General features: G+C 39.4%; 1 protein-coding gene across 1 annotated transcript in view; it reads left to right on the top strand.

The window, feature by feature from the left end:
* Positions 1-747: 747 nt before the first annotated feature.
* The window catches only part of HECTD4 (HECT domain E3 ubiquitin protein ligase 4), a 185,576-nt gene continuing 160,787 nt past the window's right edge, over positions 748-25,536 (top strand). The window contains exon 1 of the mRNA XM_024741407.1: positions 748-858. Coding sequence (XP_024597175.1) covers positions 748-858 — 111 coding nt within the window. The remainder of the gene's footprint in view (positions 859-25,536) is intronic.

The following is a 25,536-nucleotide window of genomic DNA, read 5'->3' on the forward strand; positions in this document are numbered from 1 at the left end:
GCTGGTCCTACTTTGCGTGGCAATTCACATTAACAATTTGGTACTTATTCTCCCGCACATTTTTCTCTACACACATAGTTCTTTCTTGTTTTAGTAAAAGTGGGATGGCGGGCATATTTTTAAGGTGTATGTCAATCAGTGTTGAATACTGATGGAATATAACAATAGTTTTAACTCCCTCTTGGAGCGTTTATTAAGTGCCAGACACTGGACATCAAACACTGTGACCCATGCTTTATTTTCACCAGATTTTGAGCGCTTATTGGGTACTAGAATTTGTAGTAAATATGAAGCACCTACCGTGCACTTCTACCAAGTGCTTATGAACAAATGTGCAGCGCTTATTCTGCGCCAGATTTTTGCACGTATCTCATTTAAATGTGAGAGTGTAAGTGAACCTCCAGACTCTGCCCAGGGGCCCAGGGTGGGGGCTCTGGCCGAAGAGAGAGGAGTGCACACCTGAGCAGGTGGGAGGAGGGGAGGCGGTGCCCTCTTCTCTTGGTGCGCTGCAGACCCAGGGCGCCCTCGAATAGCAAGGGGCGTGGGAGTTCACTCTAAGGGGAAGACGCAGTGGCACGCGAGGCAGAGGAGGTCCTGCTGACCCGGCTGCCCCCGGTCTGCGGGGAGGAGGGCGGGGCCAAACGGGTGGGCGGGACCGGTATTGTCCGCCCCGCGGGGCATGCCGGGAGCTCCGCCCCCAACATGGCGTCTCACTGACAGTTGGCTGTCGAGAGGCAGAGGCGGATCATGAAGGAGGAGACCATCTTCCTGCACGACGGGCTGATCCGGGTCACCGACCTGGCCGAGCTGCCCAGCGAGATTCTCGGGGCCCCGGAGGCCGCCGACACCGACTTGGAGGTGAGCGAGGCTGCCCCCGGCCTCCGCCATCAGATTAGCCCACCCGCGCCGCATTCCCGGGGTCGGGCCCTCTCATCTCCGCTTCACCCCGACCCCGAGGCCCACGAAGGCTGCCCCAGCAGGTGTGTGTGGGCGCCGGGCAGGCAGGTGCGGGCCGCGCCGCGAGTCTGCAGACCACCCGCCTCCCTCCCTCCTCGGGGCCTCAAGCCCTCCGGGGATTTCATTTGTGGGTTCATTTTGAACGTTCCGACTACCAACATTTTATTAGACCATCACCCGGCACGGCCTTGAAGCCCCGGAGGAGCCGCCGCCGCCTCCCGGGCCCGGTCTCCCTTCCCCCACGGACCCCTTGGACGCACAGGGCACACCCAGGCTGCTTAGCTTTGGGGACATTTTAATTTTAACGCTCTACACCCCCCCCGCACCTCGTCATTCCCTAGTGCTGTGCGTGTGCGTGTGTGTTTTGTTTGTTTTTCTCGGGAGAAGGTAGTGGCAGCTGCCGGTCCGCGATGGGCAATCCAGCAACTACTCCGTGTCGTGCCTCGGATTGACACGGGGCCTTTGTCAGGGAAGCGGGCAGTGTGGACAGCGAGGGGGATGCTACAGCGGCCCTCGGTGCGCTATCCGCAAGGGTCACGGGCGTTTTAGGCCACAAGGCCTTTTTATGAGCTCGGGGGTCGCGGAGAAGCCCAGGCTTAGGAGCCGTGGCAGGTGCAAAAGCAAATCTCAGCAATTGTGCCGCTGGGTTTGGGGGCAGAAGGAAACCAAATATGCCGGATGGATGGGAACTTTCCACCGACTTCTCTTGGTTTCGTGTTTGCCCAGGGGTGGCAGTACTGGCAGGATCGGTTCATCGAGGCACTGCTCCCCCTCCACTTTGTGGGGTGACATTTTGATGTGTAGGTAGCATGGGGTGTCACGAAATTCTTGTTGTCGCAAGGAGGACTCTCTGGGGTAGGGCGCAGAGAGGATGGCTTGTCTTCTGGCTATAAACGGAATGCGAGGAATCTTTTGTGTTATGCGGTTTTGCGGGCACTTTGGCTTTCAGCACAACGCACATTTATAGAAATGGATTAAAACCCATTTCTATGTGTTTCTGGAAACGGCAGTGATGGGATCCCGTTGGCGGAGACATTTGGACGTGTCTGAGATGCGAATACGTTCCTCTATATTTTTGTGTCTGGATTTGAGGTTGAGGTTGCGGCTGCGGCATTCCCATTGTGAACTCTTAATGACTTATTTTACAGTCTGGCCACCAAAAAATAAGGCATGTGCAAATTGGTAGGGAATTCCGAACATGGAATCATAGTTTTATTATGTCTCATTTGGGCCTTTTCTATAAAAAGCAAGGTGTGTCTGAGTGTCTTATATGCTTAAAAACCCAAGGGGCATTATGTTATGATGGTGGAATCTTTTGATATAATTGGTTCTCTTGTATGTGAAATGAGGAAGGCAGATGCTCTTTGTTCCTTAGAGACAAAGTTCACAGATCCAAAATTTCTATACGTATGTAATTTATTTATTATTAAAAAGTGTAGGATTAGTTAAAAATACCTGAGCGGTTAAGCTGGCTTTCCTAAGATGTTTACTGTACAAATGTACTGAGTAGTTGTCAGGTATTTCCACAGATGACTGATTTAATAGAAAGAATCTTTCTGGCCTGGAAGATTTTTTTAAAACTTAAAAAAAATTTTTATGGTCTGACCTCTCAGAAACCAATATGTATACGGGTGATAAACATTTCTGAATATAGTCAGAACTTTTTTCATTTCTTTCCATATGTTATACAGGCAACATAGTATCAGGAGAAATAGCTAAGAACGTTTTTGTGGCTGTTAGGTTTGTGTTTTGCATATTTAATGATAATAATATTGAGTAAGTGTATCCTATGTGTCAGGCATTGTCTTACTAAATTCTCCAAGGGACCCTGGTTTAAAAAAGATTGGGGAGGGATCCTGGTAGCTAAATATTGTTACCTGTTGTAACAGTTGTAAATATTGTACCCATGTACAGGTAAGGCAAGTAAAGTACAGAGCAGGTATGCAACTTGCTCAAGATCACACATAGTTGGAGAAGAGAGCCTGGACTTTAACCCAGGTCTGTTTGGCCTCAAACATGTCTGCTCCTAATCATAATATTCCACTACCTTCATGCATGTATGATACTCATATTTGTAATTGTTTTAATAACTGGGTAAAGATAGGGTAATAAACAGGTATCTTTATTTCCTTTCTAGTGACTTACTCTTTTTACATTTGAGGAAGATTAGAGGTTCATCAGCTTTTTAAAAACTAACTTTTGAAATGCTACTACCCCTGTGAGGCTCTTCCAAGCCTCTCCTTCCACTGGACATCTGGGTGAAAGTGACCAATTTTTACAGGATTTTATAGTTATATAGAATCTTTCAGTTAACAATTTTGGATTGAGAAAGATGAGACTCAAACTGAGGAGACTAATTTATGATTGGCAACCTTAACGCGTAAGACTGCACTAGCTGCAATAGAGTCTCAGAATTTTAGAGCAAGGAGGAACCTTAGAGATACTTGTTTCCCTCATTTTAGAGAGAAGTTATCTGAGATCAGGAGAGGTTTTGGCTTGGTAGCATAGCTAGTTATGGCAGGACAAGTGACTAGACCCTGGCTTTCCTGGCTTTGAATTCCAGTGTTCTTTTCGCTATGTAAGTGCTGCTCAAAGATAAATGTGAATCCGAAAAAAGAACCCATCCTAAGAGGTAGATCAGCATTAACTTAGCATTTTAATTTTTTTTTTTTAGCATTTTAATTTAAGCAATAGCAGAGAATTGGAATTAAAATTTTTCTTCTCAGTGAATTTCAAAGGGAAGGTTTTTTTGTTTGTCTTTCAGTCAATAGTGTTTAATCAACAAATTCATTAACAGGTGTTTGTGGAATTCAGAGGTGAGCTGAGCCCCCTGTCGTGGGTGTTGGGGACATAGCAGGGGATAAAATAAAATCCTTGTTCTTAAAAAAGCTTTTATTTTATTGGGGGATATAGACGATAACAAATTGTCAAATATAGGACATGTGAATAATATGTCAAATGATAAGTGCTATGGAGAAACGTATAGCTGGGTAAGAGGGATGGAGAGTAATGGTGTGGGGAAGGGTCTGTTGTACATACAGTGGACTGGAAAGGAAAGACCAGGATGGCATTTGAGACCTGAAAGAAATGAGAGTGTACCATATGGCTACTGGGGGGAGCACATCCCAGACGGAGGACAGCAAGAGCCAAGTCCCTGAGAGGGAAGCATCCTTAGCATCCTTAGTGTGGAGCTCTGAGCCCAGTAAGCAAAGGGGGAAAGGAGAGTGAGTGATAGGAGATGGAGGCCAGGTCTGCAGATCAAGTAGGGCCTTGTAGGTAAGGACTTTGAATCTACTTGAGCGGATTAAAGATGCAGAGTGAAGCTCTTTCTTGGCCTTTGAAATAGCTATCTGTATTTAATTTTATGTTTTTGGCAAAAAGTGAAAGCATGCAGGAAATTAGTTTTTAAGTGTTGAAATAAATATAAATTCAAGAGAAATAAAAAAGCAATAGCTCAAAAATGACAAATATTATTGAATTTTGCATTACATTTCATAGACTATTAGTCTTTTTAAAATTAAGGTAATTTACAAGAAAAAAGCATTAGTTTCTTTGTGGAAGTTCCAAAAGAATTCAGCTTCCTGTCTCATTTTTCTTTACAAATTCCAGGTGGGGACAGGCATCATACATCTGGATGTTGATAGAGAAGCTAATTGACTTGTTCAAGGTGGCCAAGATATTTTTTACTCCGTAGTTTAGATAATTTTGAACCCAAGCATTTTGGTTAGTGTTTCTCATCTTTCATTGTGTTTGTTTATAAGGACCCCCCACCACCCGCCCCATTCAAAGACCTGAACATGTATGTTCATGGCAGCTTTATCTGTGTTTGCCAAAAACTGGAAATAATCAAAATGTCCATCAACAAGTGAATGGATAAACAGGTGTGGTACATCCGTATAATGGAATACTAAGCAATAGAAATGAATGAGTTGTTGATACTGACAACTTGGATTTATGCTGAGTGGAAGAACCCAGTCATACAAGAGTGCATACTGTAAGATTCCATTTATATGATGTTCTAGGAAGTGTAAACTAATCTGTAGTTATGGAAAGCATCTGCTTTCCGTAGACGATAACAAATTGTCAAATACAGGACATGTGAATAATATGTCAAATGATAAGTGCTATGGAGAAACGTATAGCTGGGTAAGAGGGATGGAGAGTAATGGTGTGGGGAAAGGCTCTGTTTTACATACAGTGGACTGGAAAGGAAAGACCAGGATGGCATTTGAGACCTGAAAGAAATGAGAGTGTACCATATGGCTACTGGGGGGAGCACATCCCAGACGGAGGACAGCAAGAGCCAAGTCCCTGAGAGGGAAGCATCCTTAGCATCCTTAGTGTGGAGCTCTGAGCCCAGTAAGCAAAGGGGGAAAGGAGAGTGAGTGATAGGAGATGGAGGCCAGGTCTGCAGGTGAAGTAGGGCCTTGCTAGTGGCTGCCTGGGGATGAAGGCAGGCAGGAAGGGTTGGGAGAAAGGATTACAGAGGTGCATGAGGAAACTTTTGGGGTGATGGCAATGTTCCCTATTTTGATTGTGGTGATGGTTTCATGTTGTATGTATACATATGTTGAAACTCCTGAAATTGTACACTTTAAATATGTGTAGTTTATTGTATGCCAGTTATAGTTCAGTAAAACAAGCAAAACCCGCAGAAGCCCAGAATGCTTTACTGATGTGAAAAAGGCTCAATAGGTCTTTGGGTTTGTTTTTTGTTTTTAATCATGTAAGGGAAGGAACCTTTGGGTTTGGAGGTGATCAGCTTAAATAGTCAAGGCTTTGAATACTTATGTTACACTTAAGTGAAAGCTTTGAGGTGATATTTAAATTCATAAATGTTGATCTGTTCTCCTAGGAGGATACTACCACCTGTTTATCCTTTGGTCGGAATTCTTTGGAAAGCGTTTAGGTACTTTTAGAGAATTCCAAATTCTAGACTTGGAAGAGTTAATGAATAAATGAATAAACTGCCTCTGTTCACCAACAGAATTAATTATCAGGTAATTAATGAGCACTAGAATAAGAGTCACTGAATCTTGGTACAGTGTTCTGTGACCTCAGCAAATTTCTCAGGTGAAAGAATATAAAAAAAGAATGTATATATGTTTATAACTGAGTCACTCTGCTGTCCAGCAGAAATTAGCACAACATGGTAAATCAACTATTCTTCAATAAAAAAAAAAAGGAAAAAAAAAGTTCTCAGGTATGACTGGCTAGCTGTAAAGTTAGGACGAAGTATTTGAAGACTGTGGGAGGCAGTATTGCCTAGAGGTTAAAGTCAGGTTTAAAGAGTCAGACTGGGATTGAAACTCTAGCTCTGCCCGTGACCTTGGGCAAGTTCAATTACCTTAATAATCCCTGGTTTCTTCCACTGCAACTTCTTTGTCATCATTGTCCCCACCTCTACCACCATGAGGACAACAGTGTCAGCATATTGCATGCCAGGCTCTGTGCTAAGCACTTCCCACCCGTTATCTCATTTAATCCTCACTGCAACTTCATGAGGTTGGTACTATTGTCATCTTTATTTTACAAATAAGGAAGCCATGGCACAGAAGTGAAGTTGATGAAGGTCATACAGTTACTAGTAAAGCTGAGGCTGAAATAGATCTGTCTGATTCCAGCCCAGGGTCGAGGCTTCAAAACCATTGTTAGACTGCCTAGTCATCTGTAAGAGGGGGATAATAATAGGTTTAACGTAAGGATTAGTTAAGGATGGTTGTGATTATGTACTTACAGTGTATGAACTCTCTTTGGAAGGTGCTATGTTGCTGAAAAGTTATTTTATGTATATTCAGTTAGCTGCCCAGTGTATATGAAAGCAAAAGTATCCCATCAACAAATTTTTTTTCCTAGTAGTGAATAGTGGAGATAGTGCTTTTTTGGTGTGTTTGTGATCCCTTTGGAATTTTCTTCCTTCCCAGTTTGTTTGGAATCTGGCTGGCAGATGAGATAATAGTCTTCATTTCAGTTTTCCTCCAACTGTATGCCTAGGGTCTTGCTAAATAAATCAATTTTGATTATTATCTGTCTTCTTGGCTTCCATATTGGCTGCCATAAAATACCACCTGTTGGCCAGGGCTACTGGGGGGATTGTCATGCACCTGTTCTTTCCTAAGTCATATAAGGTACCTGTGGTGATAATTATGAAAGGACTGTCAGTTCCTGAAGGTGCCCCATGCTTTCTCCTCCCTCCACCCCTCTTTCTGGCTTGTTTTACAGTGGTGATGGTGGGGTGAACACAAGGAGTGTAGTCTGCTTTGCAAGATGTTTAGTCAATAGTTGTAGACAAATGTAAATAACAGCAGGTGATCAACTATGGGTCAAATGCATAATTACTTCAGAAGGAGAGAAGACTGCAGAAATTGTATCACTATTACTTTGATGCTGCATTGTTAACATTTTAATGTATTCACTAACTTCTTTAAAAACCAATACATAAATACATTCTTATAAAAAAATGCAGGTTAAACTGAAGTTCCTTTTGGCTACCTACATTAGTCCTGTTTCCATCTACTCCCCACCCTGGTTAAATCAATGATAAATTTTTTTGGTATATTCTTCAAGACCATTGTTGAATGTGTATGTTTATGTGTGTGGTGTGTGTGTGTGTGTGTGTGTGTACACATAACACTTTTTATTATTTTTTCTTTTTTGCATAATAGATTTGATTCTGGGGACTTCCCTGGTGGTCCAGTGGTTGAGACTTCGCCTTCCAGTGCAGGGGGTGTGGGTTCAATCTCTGGTTGGGGAGCTAGAATCCCACATGCCTTGTGACCAAAAAAACAAAACATAAAACAGAAGTCATATTGTAATAGATTCAATTAAGACTTTAAAAATGGTCCACATCAAAAAAAAAAAGATTTGATGCTAGACATATCATTCTATAACTTGCTTCTTAAATTCAATGATATGTTTTGATTTTTCTGTGTCTCCACATATAGATCTATTGCAATTTTTTAAGTGCTGTACAAGACTCTGGAAATACCATAGCTTATTTAGCCATTCTCCTACTGATGAGTGTGTTAGTTTCCTGTTGCAATGCTAACACACTATTACAAACTTAGTGGCTTAACACAACACAAACTTATTCTCTTACATTTCTGGAGATCAGAAGTCCTAAATGAGTCACATTGGGTTAAAGTCAGGTGTCGGCAGATCTGGTTCCTTCCCGAGGCTCTAGGGGAGAATGCGTTCCTTTGCCTCTTTCACAGCTTCTAGTGGCCACCTGTATTCCTTGGCTTGTGGCTCGAACCTTTAAAGTATATCACCCTTGTCTCTGATCTGTCATCATGTCATTTTCTCCTCTCACTGACTCCTCTTGCATGCCTTTTACAAGGACCCTTGTGATTACATTTAGAGCCCACCCAGATAATCCAGGGTAATCTCTGCATCTCAGGATCCTTAATTTCATCACATCTGCAAAGTCCCTTTTGCCATCTAAGGTCACATTCACAGGTTCCAGGGATTAGGATGTGGACATCTTGGCGAGGGGGTGGTGGTGGTTATTATTCAGCTTACCACGATGGTTATTTTTGTTGTTTGAAATTCAGTTTTTCACTATTAAAAATGGTCCTTTAGTGCAGATCCTTGCATGCCTGTTTGTGCATACGTGGGAGTATTTCTCTAGAGCAGTTCCTGAGAAGTAGAATTGCTGAGTCACAGGTGACCATTTTACATTTGAAGAGACACTGCCAAATTGCTTTCCACAGTGGCTTACTTCAATTCATACTCCCAAGTAACAGTGCCTGATAGGACCTCTTTCCCTCACACCCTCATAGAGACCATTTTAGAACTTATGGATTTGCTTAAATTTATCATTTGCTTAAGTCAATGGCTTTCACTCCAAAAGATCAGTCCAATAGATACAATTGGGTACCTGGACCTGCATGCCAAATCATGCTTAGCTGAAAGAAGCCAGGGTTTTCTGTTAGTGCTGCCTAGCTGTTATCACTTCACTTCAGAGGACTTCTCTTGTGGCTTGATCGCCTTCGCCTCCTGGCATGTACTCATGTTAGTCAGTAATCCAGTTAATACAGACTATGTCCATATATAGGCAGGAGAGAACAACAACTTTGTATTTTGATGGTCTGGGGATGCTGCCAGAGGCCAGCAGAGCCAGGGAGCTGCCCACCCTGGGAAGAGATGCACTGGCCCCTGAAGTGTGTTCAGAGTGCATAGCATTTGTTAGGCAGACTATCTGGACTCAGATTGTCTTAAAATTTTCTCTTTTATATGCCAGTATAAGGAGTAATTCTATGTTTTTCTGACCTATATAGAAAATAATTGATAGTTCATTATATATATATATTTTTTTTTGCGGTACGCGGGCTTCTCACTGTTGTGGCCTCTCGCGTTGCGGAGCACAGGCTCCAGACGCACAGGCTCAGCGGCCGTGGCTCACAGGCCCAGCTGCTCTGCAGCATGTGGGATCTTCCTGGATTGGGGCACGAACCCGTGTCCCCTGCATCGGCAGGCGGACTCTCAACCACTGTGCCACCAGGGAAGCCCAGTTCATTATATTTTTATGCTGTCAAAACTTTTTTGATTATAAAGAAGTAACACATGGATGTTGTAGAAAATGGAGAAAGCACTAAAGGTGTAAAAGAGAAAAGAAATATCCTTTGATTGCACTATCCAGAAATAGCCATATTAACTAATTTTTTTACTATTTCCTTCTTAAATTCACACTTATATATATTATTATAAATAAATCCAAAAGATTTTTAGTGTTTGGAGTGTCATTTTCTTCTTTTTCTTTTTTTTTTTGCAGTGTTATTTTCTTGATAAAGTTTGGTAAATTACAAATTTGTGGTAATTATTAAAGTGTGTTTCAATCAACTATACTTCAATAAAAAATTTTTTTAAAAATTTAGAAGCAGGGACTTCCTTGGTGGCGCAGTGGTTAAGAATCTGCCTACCAATGCAGGGGACACAGTTTCGAGCCCTGGTCCAGGAAGATCCCACATGCCACGGAGCAACTAAGTCCAACGCAGCAGCGAAAACCCAACACAGTCAAAAATAAATAAATTAAATAAATAAATGAAAATTAAAAAAAAAAATTAAAAGCAACAACAACAATAACAACAAAAAAGTGTGTTCTTGCAACCTGTTATTATTGGCAGTTTATAATTAAAAAGGATTTTTATAGTGCTGTTATAATTCCCCTCCCAATAATGTTGAATATTTGTGTGGAGCTTTGAGTTTATGAAGTGCTATTAAGCATAGTTGTAGAATAATTAATTAATGTTCCATGTTGGGACACTTTGAAGTGGACACAACTTGAATCCCTGGTGTTTCTACTGAAACCTGCAGTCGGCTGAATTACCAGGTCAGAGCACAACGTGTAGCAATTTTAGATTAACAACAAAGAGATACATAATTTGCAAACTATTTTATGCAAATTGTAGGTTTAGCAACACTAATAACTACAGATGTGTGGTTCAAGTAGTGGTTTTATACCAAACAAAATATTAACATTCAGCTTGTATTTGTAATGGATCTTTTCTGTGTTTACTGTATTTTCTTTGAGCTCTGTGATTTGCTTTACTGATATCAAATGAACCAAGTCTCATATAAAAGATACAGCTATTTACAGGACAGACTAGAAAATCTGGACCTCCTATTTCTATTGATATATTTGCTTTTCTTACTCCTGAAATAGAATCATAAAGAATGTTAAAGGAGAATCTATCAACGTATTTTCATCAAAACAGTGGCCTATAATAGAATAATTACCTTCTTTATTTCTTGATACTGATTCCTTCCTGATCATCCAGTTGTGGTGTGGCTGAAAGACAACTTACTGGTTTGTTTAATCTAGAAAGGAACAAAATGGGTGGTGGAAAGGTAAAAATACATTTGGGGAACTTTGGAGGGAGAATTTTTTTGGATGAGCTTATAATAAAAGTTTGCTTTCCCTCAGGGATTCTGAACCTGAATAGAATTCAGGGCGGTCTGTGAACTTGGATGGGAAAAATTATATGTTTATTTACACATACCTTTAGCTAGAACTCAGCATTTCCTTCTATTATGAATGTAGTCAACAAACTCCAGTAGTATTGGCAGTACCTGTGACCTTGTAACCAGTAGAAATCATAGATATTTTCATATCATATTACATTTGTTGCACATATCTTGAAATACTGTTTATGCTCATCTCACCACCACTTAGAAATTATGGCAAGTATTAGATCTTGTTATTCAATGTACTAATAGTGAAGCTCCTATGTTGATATCACAAATTTGTTTCTTAAAGTATTTTGGTACCTGTATTTTAGTATACTGTAATTGGTTTCTTATAATTCTGTGTATTTTGTTTTACGCATTTAAAAATGTAACTGGAGAAGGGTTGGTAAGCATCACCAAACTTGTGAAGGTTAGAGGCCCCTGAGATAGACTCTCTTTCTGCCAGCATCTCTCCCGTTTTTCGTCAAAGTTTGCTGACGACTAGCATAGTTTGCAATTGCTTGAAAGAAAAGCGAACCACATTTTGGAAAATCCCTTCTGTGGTAGAATATGTTATTCTTCTACAGTTTTTCCCATTATCTACTAACTGTAAGCTATTAGCGAATAATAATTTTCTTGGGTAATCTGATCTTTGCCCATTTGCTAAATGTGGTATCATTAACCAGGAAACTATTTTTCTTAAGTAAATTAAATACTTGCTAAAAAGTGACAAACAGTTCTTTTGAAATAGAACAATTTTTTGTTCACCAAATATTTTGGTTTTTTCCCCCTTGTCTGGTCAACTGAAACTATGGGAATAAAAATTCATCAACATACTTTATATTGGTATCTTATACTGCTAATAATGAACCGTTTTAAACAGGTGGCCTCAAGCAGTAATAGTTGGTATCCCAGGAGAACATTATTTTTCAAGTTCGAAATTCATTTTGCTTTCATCTTCTCCATAGAGTACAGTTATGTGATTTTGGTTTCATTTATTGTTCAAATTGTTATTTTATGCTTGAATTGTCAAAGTTTAGCAGTTTTACTTAAGTAGCCTCAAGAACTGTGCTGTCCAGTGGGTAGCTACTACCCACATGTGGCTTTTGAGCACTCAAAATGTGGCTCATCAGAAGTGAAGTGTGCTGAAAGTGTAAAAGACACATCAGATTTTGAAGACTTCACACAAAAAGGATGTAAAATATCTCCCTAATAATATTTAAATGGATTAAATGTTGAAATGGTAATATTTTGGATATGATGGGTTAAATATGTTATTTAAATTAAAATATACTAAAATTAATTTCATCTATTTCTTTTTACCTTTTTAAATGTGGCTACTGGAAAATATTAATTTCCATATGTGTTTCACCTATTTCTGTTGGCCAGTGCTTCTGTATACGGAGGGCAGCAAGCTATGGTCCTCATGGTCATATCCAGCTGTCTTGTTTTTGTAAATAAAGTTTAATTGGAACATAACCAGTACATTCATTTACATATTATCTGCCTTCATGCTACAATGCAGAATTGAGTATTTGTGACAGAGACCTTATGACCAGCAAGCCTTCCAGGGGCTTCCATATATACTATTTTCATTTCATCTTTTCAGTGGCTCCATGAGGCAGTAGAGGAGATATTTATTATTTTAGAAAAAAACGCTTAGAGAAGCAAAATGATTTGTACAAGGTCATATAATTAGGACTCTTTCATTTCTTGAGTGATTTTCCACTATACCTCTGCTTTAGGTTGCACTTGATCTTAATAACCTATTGTCTCTGAGACAGTAGTTAATGGCAGCTATTTTAAATAAGAACTACGCAGCCCAGCCTACACATGGCTGCCAGAGTAATCTTCCTAAAGCAGTTATGTTACTTTCTTGCTCAAATCTTCAGTGGCTTCCCATTTCCTGCAAAATAAAATAATAATTCAACATAGCTATGCTTTGGCTCCATCTACCTTTCTAGTCTTATATCATTAATCCTTGCCCGCCCCCCCCACCTTTCCCCATATTTTACAGACTCACCACATTTACTCCTACAACCTTGGTTTAAGGGGTTCCATTGCCCTGGGGTACCCCACCTCCACCTTTGGAACACTACTCTTTATCCTTCAAGTGGCAGATCAAATGCCACTCCTCAATGAAATTTTCATGATGCCTACAGTTAGCAGCAGTCATACTCTCTTCTGTATCTCCATAGCACTGCCTTATATATATTAAAGTTATTTATTTGCATCTTGATCACCCTTACTATATTATAAGCTCTTTGAGAAGCCATTTCATATTGTATGTTGAGTACCTACTAATATAGTAGGAGCTCCAACTTTGGATATTGATTGAACTGAATGTTAAAAGGGGCATTTAAAATGTGTGAAAGAGTGTGATTTAATGAATAATATCATAAGTTGAGGGCATAGGTGAGGAAAAATTCATTAATAGAGAATAAGAATAGGTAGTTATTTTTGGTGAACTAAAAGTAGTTCAGGTGAGACTTTAGGAATTTTAATAATTGCAGTTATGCTTTGCATTTTAGATACGAAGAGAGAACACATCCCAACAGTTTTCGTAAATGTTGTTAATGCTTGAATGTGGATAATATGGGGTTAAGACCTTTGATTTGTGTAGAGCATAATGAATTTTGCGTAGAGAATGATGGATTCCCAAGAGATTTCTGAAAACTGCTAGATTAGAGGGAGTCAATTGAAAATACCTGGTTTTGCTCATCATTCGAAAAATCTTAATGAATTGGAATGAATTTTTGTTTAACTTAGTTGTTCTATAGTTAGGTAGTGAACTTGAGCACTGTTGTGTATATTTGGAACATTTTCATGTAGAGATTTTTTGTTTCAGGGTTTTCAGTCAGCTGTGTCCATTTACCAGCTTTTATTGAGTGGCAGTGTCTTGAGGACTGAACTGTCACAAAAGTTATAGGATTTAGCATAATCTAGTTACTGATTAGCATAATAAGGCTTGTAGTCATAATTTAAAACATTACAAAATGCTTAAAATTTTAAAAATTAAAATGTTAGAATTTTAGAAAATTTGCAAGATGTAAAAACAGTATAAAGAAGAAAATAATATTACCACCTAGAGATGAGTTTAGTTTATATTTTGATGTGTTTCCCTTCAGACTTTTTTCTATGCATGTACACTTACACTTCTGTCTCATGTACCAGAGATATTTTAAGAAATCAGGATCATTATACATTTTGTGTCTTGTCTTTGTCACTTAACGTTAATGGTATTTGGGGGGCATTTCTCTAAAACTTTCAGTATTGTTGAGAATATAATTTTAAATACCTGCATAGATATTAAAGTCTGCATGGTATTTCATTATATGGATGTTCAATGATTTATTTACCCATTCCTCTATTGTTGGATATTTAGTCAATTCTGTTGAAAAGTTTTTAAAATTAGGGAAGTGGTTTTATAAATAGTGAGATTCTTCTCTTTAAGTATGCTACGACACACATGTATGACCATCTAGGTTTATTTACCATAAGTTAGAATGAGAAACTTCAGAACTGTGCCATAACTGTATAAATTGATAGGATTGTTTCACTGTTTAATTGTACATTTTTATATGCATAATCAAGTTCATATTTCTGATCATGTAAGTAATACATAAATTACATGTGAAGTCTGTGGATTCATTAGGTGCTTTATTAAAATTTTTAGAAAAGCAACACATGGTTCAAAATTCTTAAGGTTCAAAAGGGAGTTCAGGGAAAACTCTCCTTCTGCAGGAGAGAGTGGTTCCCCCCAGAGGTATTTAATGCACATAGAAGCCGATGCATAGCGGATATCTCTGGACTTCAGCTCCCACTACATCCACCCTCCTTCCCTTCACTCCACTGCAGCCGTCTTGGCCTCCTGGTGTTCATCATAGGTCAGGCTGGCGGGTCCCAAGTGCTCCCTTCTTCAGGGCCGTTGTTCTTCCCTTTGGATGAAATTAGCTTCCATAGGGCAACAATCCACAAAGGTGATAGAGGTGGTACTTCTGAGAATATTAGAGTATGAAAAACTTAGAAACTTAACATATTAGAAAACAAAAATAGCCATATTACCAAGGGTGGCTTTAACTCTGATAGCAGACCAGTGGGAAAACTTTGAAACACCTGAAACAATGAATCTTTTCAAACAGATACGAACAGTTATATGTGTAGCACAGTTCCAGAGCGTACAGATAGAAACCGTACTTTGAGTACCACCCATGGCAAAGGAGACAGGACTTTTTAGTTCAAAGGTTCTCTGGTTGCAAGACTCTGTGGTAATTCCACATAATTGGGACATACAGCGTTACCCAGAACTAGAACGGTTCTCCCCAAATTCTGATCTACAGATTCACCTTTCTCTAAGTAGTTCTGTTTGGTGCTAAAATGTCACCCTTCCTGCTACTAGAGTCCAACAGGCACTTACATGATAAGCAACTATATATTTATCTTGCACAGGACTGGTTTTTAAATGTGTATAAAGTACTATATTTTATGGCTCTTTCTTTGCCTGTTGCTTTTAGAATGAATGTTAATATATGGGACCGTACAGAATATCGGATTTAAAGAAGGGTGGTATATTGAGTCAGTGACAAATCTGGGACTTCTAAATGCAGGAGTCTTTAGGGCATGTGTTGACACAGAGGGCGAGCCCAGTGGTTAAACCTTTAGACTTCGGCATTGACACACATATCTAGCCAACTTTTGATCACCTGTCAAAACTTCCATTTCTTGGTTATATTTTAATCTTTTTTTTTCATGACTTAGATTTAATTATTACTACATCCAGTTTATAGAAACTGATTTGTTTGTAGGAGAGTTGCACCCCACCCTGAATGCTCCCAAATAAAAGCCGTGGTAGTTGCTGTTTATCCCTCTTACTCGGCTACATCTCCTCACTTTCGGTATCTGCCTCCCAGTTAAATGCTTATTCCTTTTCTCTGAGCTTATTCTTCCCTCTTCTTATTGCCTGTCCTCTTTTAGTCACTCCACTGAGGTGACAGAAGTGGCTGTCATTAGGCCATTTATTTGCTGGTCACATCACATCTTCAGCATTCAGAATCATAGAATTTGTGGGGCTGAAAAGGATCTTGAGATTATTTAATACAGCTTTTTTTTCAGAAGACACTGAGTTCCTTTAGCCTATTGTGGTCATTTACTAAGAGTTAGGAGACTTTGGAAAATTAAATAGGTTGTATATAGAGCAATGCTACTCTAAGTGTAGGCCACATACCATGAACTTTCATCTGTAACAAAAAGGTAAGTACAGAAATTGAGAGTAAGCATTTAGAAACTTCATAACAGATTGCTAGACTAGTTTTATATCTGTTGAACATAATAAAACTTGGGACTTGAATTTTGTGTCTTTTTTCACTTTTTTGGAGGTGCTAATTGATTTTATTGTATTTTACAAAACTTTTGTTCTACAATGGATTGGGAAAAACCAATCCTCCACCCAAGACAGTTTAAGAAGCACTGATATAGAATATCTAACACAATGTTTGGCACATAGTAGGCTCTCAAAAACTAATAGCTTCCTTGTTTCTTAAAAGTTTGCATTTATTTTGGGTGAGGAAGCTAGAGATCTGAGTAGTAGATAAATGAAACATTACAGAAATGGGGTGATTAAAGCCGACACTGCTTGTTTTCAAATACAAGCCGCTCGGTTTTTTCCTTTTTAAACTTAGCCTATGCTTTGAAGAGAGATTTATACACAGTAGAACTGTAATATATATTTGCACTGATTCTTGGAGATACTTTATAACATTTAATGTGCTACTAAACCCTTAGCTCAGCAAGGGTGAAGGAACTTAAACTCTTTGGTAGCTAGTCATATCCATAAATATTTGAGTACATCATTATGCAGTATGCATATATCAATATTATCTCCTTGGATAAGGGAAGGAAAAGATCTAGTCAGAAGCACTGGGGCTTCTGTCAGTTTTCTCATGTCATTCAGCTTTTGGAAAGTACATAGTTGTAATATTTTTTGGCATTCCCATTTTGAAGCAATTTAATACCACATATAATAGCCCTTATATTTTTAGCAATCCTTGGCTATTTTTTGAAATTAGTCTTGTCCTGATTTTTTAATTGAGTTAAATTGTAGTTAAACTTACATATGATACAGTAAATATAGACTATCAAAGGCTCTTAGCTTACTGTGGTTTACAGGTTTGAGGGACATTTTTCGTATTACTCAAGATCGTGAAACTGCCACTCCCTATTTAAGGATAAAGAAAGGTCAGTGACTGAGCCAAGTGACTCTCCTCAAATGTCACCCCTTTAAAAATTCTGTTTGTAACCAATAATCCTTAGAAATGAATCCCTTTGATTTATGCAACTTCATTTTGGCAAATTTAAAAAACTATTTGAATGTTAAGAAACCTGAAAGGATTGCTTTTTGCTTGGCAATACCATCCACCTCCATATGATACCATACACATAATGTAATAGGATAAATCTTTATCCATATAATGGAATGGAATGACACATTAAAAAAATACTATTTGGGCTTCCCTGGTGGCGCAGTGGTTGAGAGTCCGCCTGCCGATGCAGGGGACATGGGTTCATGCCCCGGTCCGGGAGGATCCCACATGCCGCGGAGCAGCTAGGCCCGTGAGCCATGGCCGCTGAGCCTGCGCGTCCGGAGCCTGTGCTCCGCAACGGGAGAGGCCACAACAGTGAGAGGCCCGTGTACCGCAAAAAAAAAAAAAAAAAAAATCCTATTTAGAACATCCTTAATCTTATGCTGATTTAAATGTAGAATAAATATTTGGTCTGTAGGGCATATCACATATTTTCATTTTGAGCCTCATATTTATTTGGACAAGGCTTACTTTTTGGTTATTTCATGTCTTAAAAAATTAATTTTTAATTGTTTTAAATTAAAGTATAGTTGATGTACAATATTTTATACAGGTGTACAATATAGTGATTCACAATTTTTAAAGGTTATAGTCTATTTATATTTACAAAATATTGGCTATATTCCCCATATTGTACAGTATACCCTTGTAGCTTATTTTATACATAATAGTTTGTACCTACTAATCCCCTACCCCTATTTTGCCCCTTCCCCTTCCCCACTGGGAACCACAGTTTGTCCTCTATATCTGTGTGTCTGCTTCTGTTTCGTTATATTCATTAGTTTGTTGTATTTTTTTAGATTCCACAAATAAATGATATCATATGGTATTTGTCTTTCTCTGTCTGACTTATTTCACTTAGCATAACACCCTCCAAGTCCATCCATGTTGCTGCAAATGGCAAAATTTCATTCTTTTTTTTTAAATCAAATTCTTTTTTTTAAAGATTTATTTTTTAAAAAAATTATTTTAATTAATTAATTTATTTATTTATTGGGCTGCCTCGGATCTTAGTTGTGGCATGTGGGATCTTTCATTGCGGCAAGTGGGCTCTTTGTTGTGGCGCACGGGCTTCTTTCTAGTTGCGGTACGTGGGCTTAGTTGCCCTGACCAGGGATTGAACCCTGCATTGGAAGGTGGATTTTTAACCACTGGACCACCAGGGAAGTGCCTCAAATTCTTAACATCAGTGGTGTTTGAGACTGAGCTAGGATTTGAAATAACCAGCATATACCATGTTTGAGAGTAGTTTTGAAGTGATGACTTAAAACAATTTGAGATTTGAAGTAGAAGGATTTGAATAACACATCCAGGTTTTCCTCTCTTTCTGTTTCTTTTAGGAGTCAGGCTGAAGAACTTCAGAAGAAGAACCAGTATTATTAATCCTGTTGAGCACATATTACATTTTGTCAAATTTGGCTGATGAGATTAAAATTACCCTTCATATTTTAAAGGTTATAGTTCTATAATGTCATTAGCAAGCAGGTAGATCTTAGGGGGATAGGAAATGAATGTTCTTTTAGCCTAACTTTTCAAAGTCAAGGTTTAGAATTTATTTTGGCATTTTGCTTTGACGCATGAAAAGATCTGGTTGTAGTTTCTTAAAATAACTAAATTTATCTCTGTTCAGCAGTCATGTTGAAACTCAAGGAAGAGCCACATTTTGGAAAATATGAAAGACAAATAAGAAACTAGAACTCTTTTAGTGGTATATGTTCTTCTGTGAGAGAGCTGATAAACACTAAATAGTCTATAATATAGACTAATATATATAATAGGCTACTCTTCATTGCGGCGTGCGGGCTTCTCATTGCAGTGGCTTCTCTTGTTGTGGAGCACGGACTCTAGGCATGCGGGCTTCAGTAATTGTGGCACGTGGGCTCAGTAGTTGTGGCTCGCGGGCTCTAGAGTGCAGGCTCAGTAGTTGTGGTGCATGGGCTTAGTTGCTCCGCGGCATGTGGGATCTTCCCGGACCAGGGCTTGAACACGTGTCCCCTGCCTTGGCAGGCGGATTCTTAACCACTGTGCCACCAGGGAAGTCCCTCCGTTTTTTTTCTTTTAATATTTATTTATTTGGCTGCATCAGGTCTCAGTTGCAGCACGTGGGATCTTTGTTGTGGCATGCGGGGTCTTCGGTGTGGCATGCAGGCTCTTCATTGCAGTGTGCGGGCTCAGTAGTTGTGGCACGTGGGCTCTAGAGCGTGTGAGCTCAGTAGTTGCAGCACATGGGTTTAGTTGCTTCACGGCATGTGGGATCTTAGTTGCCTGACCAGGGATTGAACCTGCGCCCCCTGCATTAGAAGGCAGATTCTTAACCACTGGACCATCAGGGAAGTCCCTAGATTCTTATTTATCGAGTTGTGTTCTAGGATATTAAGGAAAGACTTTGGCTAGTAGTTTATGTTTCCCTAGCAAGGAACTGTCGAAGGATTTTTGGGTCTTGATTTCAAGATGTTAAATGTTCTGAAAGAGTGAGTTTTTCTCCCCCTTTCTTAGATCATAACCCATCCTGTTTAAATTTCAAAACATAGTTCAAAAGCTTTGGAACTTTGAATGTATTTCTTAACATTAAAGTGAATCTAAATGAATTTTGTTTTGAGAATTTTATAAACCTACCTTGAGATAATGGGGAATAGATGGGGATTCTTTCTTTAAATCATAGTTTGGCAGCTCAGAGATGTCGGATGATCTTTACCATTTCCTCTTATCCTTTCATCAGAGTTTCTTATTGTTATCCTATCGTATTTATTTGAATGGATGCAAGTAAATAGCAGAAAGAAATCAAGAAGTGAAAGACCAGCTTGAATATAGCCTTATCATAAGGTGTAGTTTCTGTGCATATAGAAACTATATATTTCTATACCATCAAGAAAACAAAAATATCATCCTCATCAACTTTACAAAGTAAAATCTACTCTCAAAAGCTTGTTTACAAGCTTTTCCTATTTTATGTAGTCTAATATTCAGTGAGTGACAGTAATTCATTCATCTAACATAGTAAGTGTTTTCGTTGGATGTTTCTGTTCCAGCCCTACGATTTTTAGGCTTTTCCATAGGCTTGCTAGCCTCCTATTATTCTTAGGCCAGCAAGGATTGTACCTAGTGATCTTATTTTGGATTATTCTTTTTCTTTTTCTTTTTAAGGGACCTCATGTGGCCAAAACTAAACAGATGTCTTATGTTTATTGGTGATTTTCTTATTTCTAAGTCATATTGAAACTATGACATATTTTAAATTTCCTGATATATTTTAAGAGCTAGGCATTCTGTAAAATAAAAAACAAAAACCTACTTAGTGGGAAATTTCTCAGTTTCCCCATAACTGCATGTACATTTGTGAATGAGAGCCCCTCAGCCTACTTACTATCCACAGTGTGGTATGTTTGCTGAATATTTGTTAAGTTGAACTAAAGCACCAATATATGATAGAGAATGGGCATATTAGACATGTACCTTATTTAGTCACATTTCTGAAAGGTAGCCAGCTATGGGTCATTCTGTCTTTGTTTTAAAGACTAGGAAACTGAGGAACGGGAAGATGAGTGACTGACATACCTTGGATTAGACTTTTTGCCTCTTAAACACAGTAAGTGTATCTTCTCTGTTAAGCTGTGTTACTGAGTAAGTATATATGAGGGCCTTGGTAATGAAATCTTCCTTGTGAGTTGGCACAGTTTAAGTCAGGCAATGTAGCATAAAAAATATGTAAAAGTATTGTGTTATGATCTTTCATGATTTATCTGTAGCTTTTTAAAAAATAAATTTATTTATTTTATTTATTTATTTTTGGCTGCATTGGGTCTTTCGTTGCTGCACACAGGCTTTCTCTAGTTGCAGTGAGTGGGGTCTACCCTTTGTTGTGTTACACTGTCTTCTCATTGTGGTGGCTTCTCTTGTTGCGGAGCATGGGCTCTAGGCACGCGGGCTTCTGTAGTTGTGGCGCACGGGCTTAACCGCCGGCTCTAGAGCACAGGCTCAGTAGTTGTGGCACACGGGCTTAGTTGCTCTGCAGCATGTGGGATCCTCCCGGACCAGGGCTCGAACCCGTGTCCCCTGCGTTGGCAGGCGGATTCTTAACCACTGTGCCACCAGGGAAGCCCCTATCTGTAGCTTTAACGGGGAAAAAACCAACTAAACCTGCTGAATTAAAAACTTTCACATTTTGGACTTCCCTGCTGGTCCAGTGGTTAAGACTCCATGCTTCCATCTCTGGTTGGGGAACTAAGATTCCGCATGCTGTGCGATGCAGCAAAACAAAAAACTTTCACTTTTACCCCTTGCTCTAGAAATTTCTAGGTATTGAGGCATGAGATTCATTTGTATCTGTCAGTTTGTCACTATGAATAGTCGATAGATCTAAAAGTCTCCAGAGTTGTCTTTGTTGGGGTACCTGCTTAAATAGTCCTCTTTCCTAAACCCGTCACCTGTTTTTTTGTTTGTTTGTTTTTACTATTAAAAGATTCTATAAATTGGTTACCTAGAGGAGAGCTCCATGGCACTGTGAGCCATATTCTGAGATAGCAGAAGGAGGGCCAGCTGTACACCCTTATCTGTGTCCTGGCAGACACTAAACAAACTCCACCCTGGCGTATTTGGTGAGAAGTGATAGTGTGTCAGAGCTGATGATGACCTCTGGCCTCTCCTTGCACTGGGGATCTCTGTTCTCACAGGAAGCTTGATTTACTTTGGAAGCAAAGAGATTTGAGTTCTTCGTAAACACTGATAAGGTGAGGCAGGAGGGCTGTGCAAGGGCTGGCTACTTGATGCAGCTACACAGAAAGCTGGGTTCAGATCATTTAGATCTGCAAGGTATAGAAAATAAACCCTTACCTGAATTGAACTGATGGCTAGAACAGGAAACGAGGTGGCTGATAAATGAAGGTGATGATTTATGCAGCCATTCACACTCCATTGGATTTCTGACACAGGATGGAGCTTTTAGGAGACTGACAGGCCCTTAATGTATTGGGTTGGCCAAAAAGGTCGTTCGGGTTTTTCCGGAAAAACCCGAACGACCTTTTTGGCTAACCCAATAGATTGAACCACAACTTAGTATTTGGTTCCAACTGACTGAGCTAGTCATGTTAGCCCGAAGAGTTGATCCAGCCCTCTCACTGAAAGGTCTAATAACCAGGAGAGCAGAGGGTGGTGTGATGTGTGGCCAAAGTATTGGCATCATAAATCAGAGCTGATTGCATGTGGACGTAAAAACTGAGGGTGTGTCTTGCTGACAGCTTTAAACTTTTAAAATTGGATTATTTTTTTATGATGAAATAAAGTCGTATTCACTTGAGGGATGCTGTAAAGATGTTTGATTCTTTTGAAGCCTAGAAAAATGAATCCATCCAAGAACACTAAAACATAAAGTTTATTAGATAAAAATATACTGAGAGATTGGGGAGGGCCTCTTCATTGGCTTCATATCCTTAATAAAGAAAAACAAAATAGACACTTTAAACCTCTAAGAAGCAAAGTCTGGAATTTGCACTAGACTGCTTAGAAGCTTAGGAGAGTATGACAGTATTGCTTCCCAAGTCAGTGAAATCAAAACAAGAAAAGTTACACAAAATAATTTTTTCTAATAACATATGCTATTTCCTCAGAAATGATCATTACCTTCCTCCTTTCAGCATGTTGTGAGAATGGCGTGTTTATTTTGGGTTTTGAGTCTAAAAAGACATTTGATACCAAAATTAAAAGTGCTGTATATTTATTACCAATAGCCTTTCCCCCCAAATAGAAACATTTTGAAATATAAAATAATTTGAGGTATTCTCAACATTATTGCCTTTCTAGAATTAGGTAGGTTTCTTTAGTCAATTAGTTTTTCTCCTTTGCACTCAGACCTTGCCAAAAATAAAATCTTCCTACACTTGCTCATCCAGTTTTACTCCATAACATTCCAGGCACTGTTTCTAGGAAAAGGTTGAAATTAAGAATAATGTATTTCCTGCTGACCATCATGTTGGTACTGCCTCAGCTGAAGTCCGCGCCAATTTCTTTTGCCATCTGTTCTCAGCATGGATAAGTTGAGATTCATGCAACGAGAGAGAGAAGCAAAGCTAAATGTTTTATCTGACTTGTCCCCAAGAAGCATGCCTTATCTTTGACAGTTAGAGTCTTCACTGGAGAATAACTCGACATGGAAATATCATGCAACAAATTTTTTAAAATTTATTTTTATTTTTTTATTTTGGCCACGCCGTGCAGCGTGCGGGATCTTAGCATGCAGGATCTTAATTCCCTGACCAGGAATCGAACCCATGTTCCCTGCATTGGGAGCACGGAGTCATAGCCACTGGACTGCCAGGGAAGTCCCAACAAATTAAAAAAAATTTTTCTTAAATTTTTTGGCTGCGTTGGGTCTTTGTTGCTGCACGCAGGCTTTCTCTAGTTGCGGCAAGCGGGGGCTACTCTTCGTTGCGGTGCACGGGCTTCTCATTGCGGTGGCTTCTCTTGTTGCAGGGGACAGGCTCTAGGCGTGCGGGCTTTAGTAGTTGTGGCACCTGGGCTCAGTAGTTGTGGCTGTAGAGCTCTGGAGTGCAGGCTCAATAGTTGTGGTGCATGGACTTAGTTGCTCTACGGCATGTGGGATCTTCCAGACCAGGGCTCGAGCCCATGTCCCCTGCATTGGCAGGCGGATTCTTAATCACTGCGCCACCAGGGAAACCCAATCTAGTTCATTTCTTAATATCAAAGCAATCATAACTCGGTGCTGCAGTGATCTGAATAAATAAAAGATAAAGTTTTTCTACTTCAGTTAGAATGCTTGGTCTTTAAAAACACTCAACCTTTATGTTCACTGTGCTCCACTGTTTTATCTCTGTGGTTTGTCCAAACTAAGAAGTGAGCTGTTTCTGCTCAAGCCTGGGGCAAGGACTTGGCAGAGCCAATGAAGTGACAGCCTGAAGAAGCTCAAGCAGGGAATTCTGTGTATTGTACACGTCATCCATATAAATGGAATGTGTTTATAGTTCATATGGCAAGCAATTGGCATGAGAGCGAACACAGCTTGGGCCAACATACTGTCCTTATGTTCTAAATCAGCAATTCTTAACACCTGCCGTGGGGCCCCCTCTCCTTCTGCCCCGAGCATCACTGTGTTAGGAAACCACGGTGACTGGGGGGACTGTGATGTATCTCTCAGCTCTGGAATAGAAGGAAGGTTGTGAATAGTAGCTCCAAGTTCTATCCACTAGGTGTCTGATATTATTCCTAATATCAATGTGTGTATTGATGATTAGTGGTAGGTAAGTGAAGTGCAAGTAAATTCCTCATTTTACCTGGCTTAGTATTTCAATCACTAGGTGATTCCCAGTCCTGAGTTTCATTTTTCAAAGAGCCTACTTGACAGATGCCAACTCATTTATCATCAGAGGTTTTTTTCAGCTTTATTGAAGTATGATTGACAAACAAGAGATATTTAAATTCAACATTTGTCCCCTGCATGAAATATAAATATATATTTTATATAATAAATTATACATATTTTTGAAAAAAGAAACTGAGGTAACAAGAATTTGGGCCCACAGGGATAGCAAACCGTAGTCAGAAGGTCAGATTCAACTACAAATAGGTTTTGTTTGGCATTCAGAGTTTTACAAAATGTTTGAATGCCTTTAGGAGGAACTCGCATTTTCCAGTTTGTGGTGGACCTCACCATTGCCTGTATATATGTATGTATGAAATAATAATTCAAATAATTGATAACCTGTTTCTACTAGGAAGGCTCTTATTTAAGAATATGAAATTCCACATCCATATTTCATTTTCTCCTAGTTTCAAAAATGAGAGCAACAGAGTAGGGAGGTCACTGAACTCATTCTCCTGCTCCTTCCTCCTTTCCTCAGCCACGGTTTCCCCAGTTTGTGGTTGGGGAAAACAAGCCACCGGTGACTCTCATCAGAACACTTGCAGAGGCTGTAGAAATTCAGAAACTATGGCAGCCTCAACACAAAAGCTTTACCTCCTGCTTTATGTTATAAAGTAGTCATTTTCTCTGTTTGGAAACCCAAGAGTGGCTTCAATCAATAGACTGTCTTGGTTTTCTTTTGTTTTGTGTTTTGGAGAATGTAGTATCTGGCATTTAAACAGTTCATAGAAATTAGGGCCAGTTTGTATGCTGCAATAATCTTCATCCTAAACAGAAAGTTTGAGTGGTAGCAGAATGGATGGGTTTTCCAAGTTATAGCTGGTATGAATTACTGGGACAACTATTAAATGTAAGATTTCCAGGTCCTCTGATAGGTGTAGGGGGGTATGTTTTTCTAAC

Source organism: Neophocaena asiaeorientalis, unplaced genomic scaffold, assembly GCF_003031525.2.
Source record: "Neophocaena asiaeorientalis asiaeorientalis breed wild unplaced genomic scaffold, Neophocaena_asiaeorientalis_V1.1 scaffold648, whole genome shotgun sequence".
Classification (NCBI taxonomy): Eukaryota; Metazoa; Chordata; class Mammalia; order Artiodactyla; family Phocoenidae; genus Neophocaena; species Neophocaena asiaeorientalis.